Source organism: Rosa chinensis, chromosome 1 (genome assembly GCF_002994745.2).
Source record: "Rosa chinensis cultivar Old Blush chromosome 1, RchiOBHm-V2, whole genome shotgun sequence".
In the NCBI taxonomy this organism is placed as follows: domain Eukaryota; kingdom Viridiplantae; phylum Streptophyta; class Magnoliopsida; order Rosales; family Rosaceae; genus Rosa; species Rosa chinensis.
This window is the reverse complement of record NC_037088.1, coordinates 45,348,711-45,360,638: the sequence shown is the minus strand read 5'-3', so window position 1 is coordinate 45,360,638 and position 11,928 is coordinate 45,348,711. Positions and strand designations below refer to the sequence as shown.

General features: G+C 39.0%; 1 protein-coding gene and 1 long non-coding RNA gene across 2 annotated transcripts; one reads left to right on the top strand and one right to left on the bottom strand.

Annotated features, from left to right (window-relative positions):
• Positions 1–1,431: 1,431 nt before the first annotated feature.
• Positions 1,432–4,552, top strand: LOC112187879. The gene is made up of 3 exons (XM_024326843.2): positions 1,432–2,718; positions 3,168–3,294; positions 3,619–4,552. The coding sequence occupies exons 1-3, from the start codon at positions 2,002–2,004 to the stop codon at positions 4,122–4,124; spliced, it is 1,350 nt and encodes a 449-aa protein (XP_024182611.1). The 5' UTR covers positions 1,432–2,001; the 3' UTR covers positions 4,125–4,552.
• A 2,761-nt stretch (positions 4,553–7,313) lies between these two features.
• LOC112186669 lies at positions 7,314–8,293 on the bottom strand. Its single transcript, XR_002930849.2, has 3 exons — positions 8,032–8,293; positions 7,543–7,604; positions 7,314–7,455 (listed from the first exon to the last, which is right to left on the bottom strand). It is a non-coding gene; the product is annotated as an uncharacterized LOC112186669 (long non-coding RNA).
• Positions 8,294–11,928: the final 3,635 nt, after the last annotated feature.

Sequence of the window (11,928 nt, the reverse complement as noted above, 5' to 3'; positions counted from 1 at the left end):
CTATTAAAAGCAGATTCAGCTCGAGTGGTCGAGAGTTGGGTTGGTGTATAGGAGGTGAGGCGTTCGAAGCCCACCTCTTACAAAGTTATATATATTTTGTATATAATTCGATATGTATACATGTATACGGTCGGTACGGTATACCGACGGTATGCAATATCTCATACAGTAGCCGAGCCGAATATGAGCTATCGGTACAGCTCAGCAGATCCGAAAGTCTGCAGGCAGAGTTTTCGGCCCAAATCAGTTCCGGCCGGTTCGAATTCCAGCTGGTTCGGTTGCTTCGGCCCAATTTGCCAACCCTAATTCGCTTTAGTACCTCTCTACTTAGCCTCTCATCAAAGATTCCGACTTGCTCAATAAGAACGACACCCAACCCAGACGCCTCAGCCTCATCGACGTTTCCTGTGAGGATGATTCCCTCATCGACTCATTCTCCTCAGGTAATCTTTTCTTTCTTTCACTCTGTTAGGTTTTGCGACGAATTTGACTATCTCTTCTTGATTTCAACCTTATTGATCTTGTTTCATGCGATTACAGCTCGGATGAATGCTTTGATTTGTTTTTGGAAATTCAGACTCACTTGAAAGCTTGTTGCTTTAGTCATTTCTGATTTTCCGATATCTAAATTTGGGGATCTTTTGGATACCTGGATAGGTTTACTGTTAGATTCCCGAGTTTTGATACTAATTTTATTGAAACAGTAATCTTGATTTTTGTTCTTGTTTGCACGGTTCAAAATTAGAACACAAAATTGTGATAAGCTAATTGATTAGTTTGCAGGTAAGAAGGCAAGGAGATGGATTTTCAAATGAATATCAATCAACACTGCTAGAATGTGTTATTTTGAGGGTTTCAGATCAAAGCATATTTTTGTAATTATTTTATGCTGCAAACTTTATGTTTGTATTGAATACTTACCCTCTTTTGTAGGCTCATCCAATGATATTGATCATATATTATTGGTTATTTGATTTTACATTGTGAGTTTGTTCGAGTATAAATTTCATATAAGATTGAAGTTTGGAGGGCCGCATCTTAAACTTTCGCACAAGACCTCCGAAAAGTTTGAGACGGCTCTGGATATGATGATATCTAGCTATCTTGTGGCTGGCTAGCCTCATGTGTTTCATTTCAAATTTCCTCTGATTACGTACAAAATCATGTGCTCCATAAGTTGTGAATCTCACTCAGTATTGATGCAATCTCAGTATTACAATTATTGTTGGCAGAGGATCAGTTTAAGGACACTAGGGGAACCACAAAATCACTCTGAGTTAGTATACCCTTCTGCATGTGTGAATATGTGATCAAACTCTCTCAAGTCTCAAGACTCTCAAGTACAGATATTAGTCATCCCCCAGAATTAATAACGGGCAATATAAAGGACCAATCTAAACCACATTATAAGAACCATACAATCAAACCCTAGTTAAAGGACACTCTGGTCTTGGCCAACTTGATGATGATCATTAAAAGGTCAACCTCCTTCCCCTCAAAAACATGCTTCCAAGTCCCATAGACCAAGAGATCTCCCCAAATCTCTCTCAGTCCTAGTTCTCCTCCTCTCTTAAAATAAGAGCAAAATAGAAGCATCCAAGCTCTTGCACTTGTTTGTCATGTAGCTCCATTTTTTAAATCATTCTCTGCATATATAGCATCCTCCACCCAGCTTCTCATTTCCTCACTTACAATTTTTGTATATGATCAAATACCTGGAGATCTCAACCCAGAAAACAAGAAGCTTCCTCTCCTTTTCTTCCACTTCTTATATATAAACCCTAGCTCTTCTCACTCTCACTCTCCCACTTCACTCTTTTCATAACCCAATTCTTCAATTTCTTCATTTCTGTGATCCTTAGCATCATTTGGGAATTGGGATCATCCAACTTGAAGGCTTCAATCATTTTGTTTTGGGCTTCAAGAACTTTGAATTGTCAAATCACATAGAATTGCTTGTTGGGTTACAAAATTTTCATATACTTTCCTTCTTCTTCAAAAATGTGTTCTTCTAGTTCTTCATGCTCATACAAGAATGTGGATCAGAAAAAGCCTTTTCCAATAGAGCGCAGGCCAACAATGCTCAAGGATTTCCTCAATGAAAATTCCAATTCATGTTCTTCAAGTGTGTTCAAATCATTTCCAAGAAAACCACAACTTGATTGCAAAGCAAGAAACCCAAATCCCAAACCCAATACCACCATTACTAGCAAGTTACATAGAAGCAGATCAAAAGCAGCATCTACCACAATCTCAGCATTCCAGTCCTTCATGAATGTGGTAAAAAACATCCAATTTACTGCAGTAAAAACTCCCTCCCTTTTACCACGGAGCCTCTCACGGCGGCTGTCCAAAAAGAGCTCATGGTCAAGGAAGCAGAGTCTTCAAACTCAAGTCCAAGTCAGTGTGAAAGTCAAAGATATCCTACGGTGGACATCATTCCGCGATGAGAGGTTACCTCAATCTCTGCCGTGGGATTTCGCTTCTTCACCTCACCATTGTACCACAGCCACCACCGTAACAGAGTCCACAACTACTACTACTTGTAGTAATAGCAGCAATGGGTCAAGTTGGTGTGACAGTGATTTTACCGCGGAGTTTTTACCGTCCCCGTTTGGTGGTAAAAATGAGATGGGTAAAAAGTATTCACCATGTGTCGGCAGGAATTCCACGGAGGCTACGGCAGGGACAGCAAGATGCGGTGAATTGGACCCCAAGGTAGAGCAATTATTTAGTGCACCGCATCTATATTAATATCATGTGTCTGCTGTTCAGGGTCCTCAGATGGTATTAATTAATTTAATTTTGTTGACTTATCCTGACGTTTGTACTTTATGTGGTACTTTCTGGTCCCCTTGTCCTATATATAGTAGATCATCCACCGACGAGTTACTTGTCGGATCTTAACTTAAATTACGACAGCAATCGTTTACACGCCCACATGATCAATAATGTTACCAATTCTATAGCGGTGTTCATCTTAATTTTACAAACCCTAGTGTGATGCATATTAGGTGAGATAAAATCTCATTTCTACTTGTTAGGCATAACTGTAGTTCTTCGAGTAATGCAAAATATGCATGTGTTCCAGAGGAACCATTTCTGTGAATATTGTTCAGTTTTGTTCGTAAGGGGTGAACTGATCATTGGTACTTAAACATCATCAGGTTGAGGTGCTATTTTGTGATGAAGATGAACAACACAGCCCAGTTTCTGTGCTCGATTTTCAATTTGGGGAAGACGATGAAGAGGCATTTTCGACCACTTTTGACCAAAGCCTTGCCAATGTGGAGAGTAAGTGCCCTATTCTCTCCATCATATCTTTCAATTTAGTATTGTACCATATCATTAACATATATACATGAATCTTTGTTCATTAAGCACTGAAATTGGCTAAACATAAAAGGCTTCACCCACAAGCAACAAAAAGAGAAAAACAGGTTGATATCATGAATTTGAAAAGACTATAACATGTACTGACTTGAATACTAGATCTGCAATGATGAATCTGCCCTAGTGTTCTGACCCTCTTTTCTTTTGCATCCATTATTATTCAAGTGTTTTTTGTATTGGAGAATGACCACAGGTTCCTCATAATATTTCATCAATTTTTGACAGGAACGAAAGAAATGCTTATGCAAAGGATCAAGCACTTTGAGAGTCTTGCCAACCTAGACGCTGATTTCGACTCATGGTTGTCACCGGAAGAAGGTATCAACTTCGAAGAAGAAGAAGAGCATGGAATTGAAGAGAGGGCATTGGAACTGTTGAATTTTGTCAGAGCAACTAGCTTAAAACCAGAGAGCTGTGAGTACGAAATGGAAGATAAACTATTGTTGGATTTCTTCAGGGAAGAATTGGGTGCACAAAGAAATTATCAAACAGATGATGGGTTTAATTGGGAGATCGTTAGCAAAGCAAAAGCTTGGATTAGTGAGGAAAAAACTGGACCCTTTGAGTGGGGACTTGAGCACAAGAAAGAAGCCTTTGTTAGAGATATGCATAAAGGAGGGAAGTGGCTTAACAAGTTTGAGGATGAGAAAGAGGAGTTGGCTTTACAAATCGAGACTGCCGTGCTTGAGTTCTTGGTGGATGAGCTTTCGGTTGATCTCTTATTGAGATAAGTGACGTGGTTTGTAGCTGTAGTGATTAAGGATATTTACCTATGTGCTAGAGGTCTGGAGCTTCAGTTACATCCCAAGAACTAAATGGGTGATGGCTCTCAGCCTTCATACTCAATTATGGTTCCCATTGCCATTGGTACTATTTTGGGTTTATTGACTCTGAGATCTGAATGTTACTGTGGAGAACAGAAGAAGTAGGAATAGAAAATGTGCAAAAATAAAACAAGGAATTATCCATGTTGGTTGTAGCTTGAGGCAGTATGTACTAGTGGCACTTTAGCCAAAAATGAATGGGGTATGAGCTAGTGGATATGTACTTTTGGGTTTAAGGGAGCATCTCTTTGTATATCTAGAGAATGTCCTGTTTTGGCATGTAAAGATAGGATGAATAAGAATTTGAGAGGCATAACTTATGCCCATTTTTGTAACATGTTGTACAAGAAAATGACTACAAGAAAATTGCAAAGGAACAGAATGCAACAGATAGGCAACAAACAAATTGATGAAGTAGAGAAGAGGAAGTGAGTGGATTTGCAAGAGTTGTTGCAATAAGCCTTTTCCACTTTCATGGGCCTCATGGTCATTTGGTTAATCTTCTATATTAGTAAGGAGAATACTCATTTTGGTTAAATTTTTCAAAAGTTAAGAAATGTCCCTTTTGAACTAGATATCAAATTTGGTATGCCAGAAATCATGCGGTCTTTATACAAGTTAATAAAACTCCTACTCAAGTTGTTTATGCATTATCAACTATGGCTCTCCAATATTAACAAGCTTACTCCTCTCCTCACAGAAGAAGAAATGCTAGCAAACATCTTATGGGATGGTAACTCCCAGATTCAAATTCTGTGAAGCTTAATTCTGATGGCTCAATGAAGCATAATCATCAAGGTGTTGCAGGTTTTGTGATTATAAATGAAGAAAGAAATCCTCTGATTCCTATAACCAAAGATATAGGTTATACTGATGTCCTCATTGGGGAGGTGTTGGCTTTAAGAGTAGGCCTTACAACAGCTTTTATCCATAGTCATACTCATATTCAGGTTCAAGGAGATTCAAAAATTCCCATTGACAGCATATCACCAGAAAGATTTCTTGCCCCTGGAAGATCAAAATGATAGTTGGAGACATCAAAATGATCTCTATGTCATTTCACTCAATCCGATTCAAAATGTTTGGAGGAAAGCCAATTTTGTCGCTAATGCTAATGCCTATCTTGGACATACTTTGGAGATTTCTAGTTGGTCTCATGCTTTGCCTTTTCAGGCTGCCCATACTCTTTATTTTGATAATTTGAATTAGTTTGTATTAATGCATAGAGTCAATCTATTTTTATATCGAACTGGTCTACTATTGATGTATTGAGATATTAATATGACGTAGGCAAATTCGGAATATTAAAGAATTTTTGGCAAAGTCCAAAAATTCTTTAGAGCTTGCATTAGAGGCCCCAGAGAGGAGATTAGAGATCATACTAACTCCGAATGAAGCAGCATTTCATTCTTTCTGATGATGGTGGGCTAGTGGCCAGGGGCGGATGTACACTATAAGTGGGGCGGGCTCCAGCCTGTCTGAGAATTTTGGGCTTAAAAAAAAATTAGATGTATACTTTTTTTTTTTAGTTGGGTATTGTCCAGCCCAAGCCCGTCCTAATTCCTAAACCCACTCCAATTCACTCGACTAGTCGACTTCGAGTCTTCGACTACGCTCCAGCCTCCAGTTCGTCTAATCATCTCACCTCGGCTCCTCCAGTCCTCCTCCTCCTCTAAACTTCTGCACTATGCACTTCTGCAGCTCTGGCATTCTCGGCTTCTCCACTTCTCTCAGAGATCAAGACATCAACATCAATTTGGGGCAATGATTCAATGTAAGATTTTGTTTAATTGAATCAATCCAATTTGGGGCAATTTATAGGGTTTAAGGATTGATGTGAAATTCATGTTCGTAGGTTGTATTGGATTGAAGATTTCGTGGATTGAAGAATGAAGGTTGCGGACTTGCGGTCAAATTCTCTTGGTCTGGAAATCTGGTATGCAACGTTGAGCGTTCTCTCCTTCTCCTTATTTTGCAAATTTGCAATTTATCATTTTATTGTTTAATTGATGTGGGTTAAATGTGATGTGGGTAAGTGGGTTTAAATGTTTAATTGATGTGGGTAAGTGGGTTTGAATGTTTGATTAATTGATTAAGTGGGTTTGAATGTTTGATTAATTGATTAAGTGGGTCTGACGACTGGAGAACTTGACTATATAAATGGAGGTATGATTGTATGAAATGGGTTTGTGTCAAGCGGTTTCATTGAACCAACCAATTTGCTGCTTTTTTTAGCTGCACTTGTTTGATATTCCAAATCGGGCAATTGTTTGATATTCCAAATCGGGCAATATATATATAATTTTTTTTTTTTGGTTTAAGAAATTCAAGCCCGTCCAAGGTTTCAATCCTAGATCCGTCCCTGCTGGTGGCCAAGCTAAAACAACTGAGAAGAAAGACCCATAATGGAATCTGAATTAACGGCACTAAAAATTGGAGCTGCAACAAACAGTACTGGAGCTAGCAAGTAAAGCAGAACAAGCATTCATTGTGCACTTTCAAAAAAACCAAGAGCTAGAAACGATAGCACTAGCTGTTGGAGCCAAACCATCACCATTTTGAAAGATTCCAAAACCAGCTGCTCCGGATGCCTGAAATGAGCTGTCTGTACTGTTATTGATCCGGCCCGGTCGGACGCGGAGGAAACCAGGAGACTAGAATAAAGCGTATCTATATGGCATAATCTCATAGGAATTAGTAACCTTTGTCCTGGATCATTATCACAAGAACAAATCCCTGAGGGCATATTCAAATATTCAATCACAACGACCAGACCAAAGCACCACTGTTGCTTTCGACCTAGAAAGGACAGACCCACATGTGTGTGTGTGTGTGTGTGTATATATCAATGTTTTAAAAGGCTGAGGCGTAGCCGAGGCACTTTCGGGAGAGCCTCAGCAAGGCGTTCGCCTTGAGGCGTAAGGCATAAACCTTACGTATAAATTAGTTGTATTTATGTATTATAACTAGTCTTATATATAGAACATGTATTGTAACCAAAAACTAAAATTTGACAACCAAAATCAGACTGCTCCCTCCCAATTACACAATGAAACTTAGAAACCAATCACACAGACTGAAAAAAAAAAATAGAAGTTGGGAATTGTTTACATACAATTCTGATGGTAATGGCTCAAAGCTTAAAAGCTGATTATCAGCAACATTGTTACTGGCTTCATTGAGATCCCTCAAACTTCTCCTTGAAGGAATCTTGTCTATGCAGCCACATCATGTGCCCCTGAAACTCACAAAACAAACATAACCATCACGTCACAACACAAACATAACCGTTAGTTTCTCTATAAGATAATAACAGAAGCTATACCAGAAGCTAATTATCAGTGATTAGTACTCTAGCCAGCCTCACTATACTTGAAGGTGTTTGATCTGCCATACAAGGAATTACTGCAATAAGTAGAAACTTAATTGAGAAAGCAATTCTGCTGGAGGTAAAGCCAACAACTTTGGCCATAATGAAACACCACTCCTTTGTTTTGATTACAAAATGATTACCAGAAACACATGATAATTCCAGATTGCTATTATATATGAGTAATATGACCAAAGCACATGATAATCCCCAACACTATGGTCTGCATATTCTGCAAACCTTGCCAATACCCATGTTCTTTCCCTCATTTAGTATCAATTGCTATCACTGCACCGATTGCTATCATACATGATTCTCATTCATTTATGCTATTATCATAATCTCACATTCCCAGTTGCACCAAAGTGGTTAATTGAACAAGAAAAACATAACATTTGCTGCAAATTTGATTCATCAGCAAGATCGAGGAAATCAAATTCATACCTTAAATCCTTTGCTGCAAATCCGATTCCAACTCTCCAAGTGAGAAAATCTCTTGCTCCAAGTGCGAAAAAAGCCTCCTTTAGAGCCAAATCCTTGAGAAAACTCATGGGCTCTTGATGATTTTATCAAATTTGTTGCCTGGGAATTGGGATTTGGAAGTGAAAGTGTCGGAGTTTTGATGGAGGAGGCTGAAGGAATCGAAAATGACTTCAGCTCGAGACCGGAAGGAGTTTTAACTCTCAAAACATCAAAACGATGTCGTTTTGGTGGAAAAAAAATTTTGTAGGAGAATTAGAATTGTGTTTATTATTGATAATAGGATCCCTTTATATATGGAGTTACAAGGTACACAATAGGTAATAGAATCCGAATACAATTGAATACCTAGAACACTTTCCTATTACAACTCTAAACCCTAGTTTGTAGAGGAACACATTATGTCGACATCAATGCCATGTCTTTGCACAATTATGGCTCTATGAGGGGCATGTGCAGCTCCTCGAACCAATTCTTGGTTCTTACTTTTCTTCGTTCTGAAAATGGATGTCAGTGTAAAGTCTTTAATACACGGATCATCATGCCAAAGCCTATATGTGTCAGAATCCCATAAGTCGTCTCTCATGACATGGTTGGATTCAATAACTCGAATAGTGGTTGCATACAACCCACTAGAGCGACACATAAGTTTCTCTAATACTCGTTTATGTCCGTAGTCATTAGAGGTGATGCAAAGGAACTTTGTCCATTCTGAAAATGTGTTTCCACATGAAAATCATTGGCTCTTATATAATAAAGTTCGAATTAAGGTATGTCCAAGACATTAAGTAAAAGAATTGACACTTTATTAATAGCTAATGATTACATCACAGTTTCCAAAATCTAATCCAAAATAAAATCAAACTAAGACACATTGTAGTCACTCTATCCGTTTGGTAACTCCAATCAAATACGACCAGGAAAGTAGAGAGAGATGTTAGTGGAGCGAGGCTCTCTTAAGTACCAATAATCTCAATGACCTTCCTAAACATCACATTTTATTGGGTCCGCCATATAAGAAAGAGTTAATACAATTGTCATTTATTGACTAAGGCATATTGCCATTACAAAAGTTCTTGGAAAAATAAAAGGACTAATCTAATCAAAGTCTGCTGCATCCTTGTGCACTTCATCTTCAGCTTTGAAGTCCTCTATGGTGAGATTGACATCTCCACTATCTTCTTCTTCTTCTTCTTCTGCAAGGTACACTTCTTGCTCCCTCAGGTCCCTGTATGCCCTGTATCTTGCAGCTAGTTGCTCGCTTGCCTTGCATTTCTTGAACCAATCCTCAATTGATCCACATCGATGACACACATCATTGTGGTTGCCTCCCTTTAATTGAGGTGCACGTTGCGGGCGTTCCCTAGGAGGGTTGCTGCCACCACCATGACCCATGGCGCCACCGTTATGGCTAGGGATACCACGACACCCTCCCCCACGTGTGGCATTACCACCATGTGTATCCACACCAAACTTGCGGTTTCCTTCCTGGTTAGGGCGGTTATATGGGCCCATACGTCCCTCATATCCCTCATTCTTAGGGTACCGCTCCTTGCGCCCTCCTTTGGGTGCATTATAATTCGCCTCATGAACGCTCTTAGTTCCAATAGGCCTTGAATTATAATTCCTCATGAGTATGTTATCATGTTTCTCAGCTACAGATATAACATTGATAAGCTGATGAAACCTCGTGATCCGTCCAGCATTGACTTCAGTACGGTATTGCTTTGATACCACAATGGCTGAAACGGAGAAGGTGGAGAGAGTTTTCTCAATTAGCTCTTGCTCTGTGACAGGTTGTCCACAAAACCTCAACATGGATTGTACGCGAAGAGCTTCTGAATTATATTCAGCAACAGACTTGAAATCAGCAAAGCGCAGATTGTTCCATTGAACCTTCAAGTCAGGGAGGAGGGAATCTTGGACATTGCCAAAGCGCTCTTCTAGCGCTACCCATAGCTCTCTTGCATCCTTGATCGACATATACTCCAATCTGAGATGCGGTGGTGCGCGGGCTGCAGGGGTAGTAGATGCGGTGGGGAGGCTGTAGGTAGAGTTTTCGGCAGTTTTTGGTTTTTAGGTTTTTTTTCTTTTCAGCTAGGGTTAAAGCTCATTCTGATAATGTGTTGTAGGAGAATTGGAATTGTGTTTTTTATTGATAATAGGAGCCCTTTATATAGGGAGTTACAAAATACACAATAGGTAATAGAATCCGAATACAATTGAATACCTAGAACACTTTCCTATTACAACTCTAAACCCTAGTTTGTAGAGGCACACATTATGTCGACATCCTTCAACAAAATAATAATAATCTCAGGCGTTCGCTTTAGTCACCTTAAGGATCGCCTTGGCCGCCTTTTCCGCCTGCATCGCCGCCTTGTCCGCCTCTGCGCCTCACCTGCAAAACACGCTCATTTTCTAGAGCACCTTGCGCTTTCTAAGCCTTAAGGTTCGCTTGAGGCGCTCTTTTTAATACATTGATATATGGATATGGCTCCTCTAAAATGAGTTTCTCTAAAGTTATGTAAAGTTAGTTTAATCCTCATCATTCATATGATCTAATGGCTAATAAAATAACCACGTCACTTGATACAACTTATATAATTTTCCCTTCCCAAACTATCCGTTACGGGGGCTTAATACCACTTGAACACAATTCTTTCCAACTGCCTTAATGCCCGTAACTTCAACCTAATAGAGCAAGATTAGTCCTAACCGTCATATTCGCTTGTGTGAATTTTGCTCGCTTATTCTCTGAAGACTATATTCTGGGCTTCAATGGTAAATATTCCATTGTTATATCAGTGAATCAAATCATGAAATAATACTTTCATTTTAAGCATTATTGGTATAAAGTCAACCAGCGATTAAATCAAAAGCTAGAGACTGAGAATTATACCAAGGCCAATAGAAACCAATCATCTAAGAGGTGAAACTATCGATGCAAATCAAGGAGTAGAGGAAATGGGTAGAAAACAGCATGTGGCAACTGCTAAACCCACACATATATGCGACTGAAAAGGGGCAATAACCACATCGAAGTCTTCCATGGAGAATAAACATAATTAATGTCAAACCCTAAGATTTAAAGTTGAAAACCAAACAAGGTGGTTGAAATTAAAATCGTAACACCAATTGAAATCTGAAAAGTCTATTATCATGACGGGGAGGATAACAGAGAAAGAGAGAAGAGGAGATCAGAGAGTATAGCATGTTATTTCTTATTCCTTGTTTGCGTTCCCAGTTCCTTCTGAGTTCATGGCATTTTTTTTCTTCTGCTGATGGAGTTAAGGACACGTCGAGGACAGTTTGGGAAGAAAAAAAATCATTTGTTAAGTGAGGATGTAGTTTACTAGTCATTAGATGATATGAAGGATTAGGATTACACGAAATTTACATAACTTTATAAAAACTCACTTTAGAGGAGCCGGATTCTTGATATATATATATATACACACGCGCGCGCGCATGCTTGTTATTGCTTAATTAGCCATAAACAGAAACATTAAGAATTATTTGCTAGAAGTATTTAATATGGCAGTGGCACGATACTTGGCTCTTGCTCTGATTGCGTTTCTCGTTTCTCCGATCATGGTGATGGCAGCAACATACGACATTAACTGGGCAGCAGGAATTGATTACACTGGTTTTGTGGTTTTGTTGCTCAGAAACACTTTCTATGCTGGAGATGTGATAAGTGAGTAATCTAGAACTTTGGCAGCTTAGCCTTATTATTTACCAGATTCATTTGCTGCATTTCTCAACTTTTTCTCTGGAAACAGACCACCACATTGGAATGTTCATAGTTTGTTAAATGCATGTACAATAACCCGAGTCCATAGTTTTCTTGTTAATATC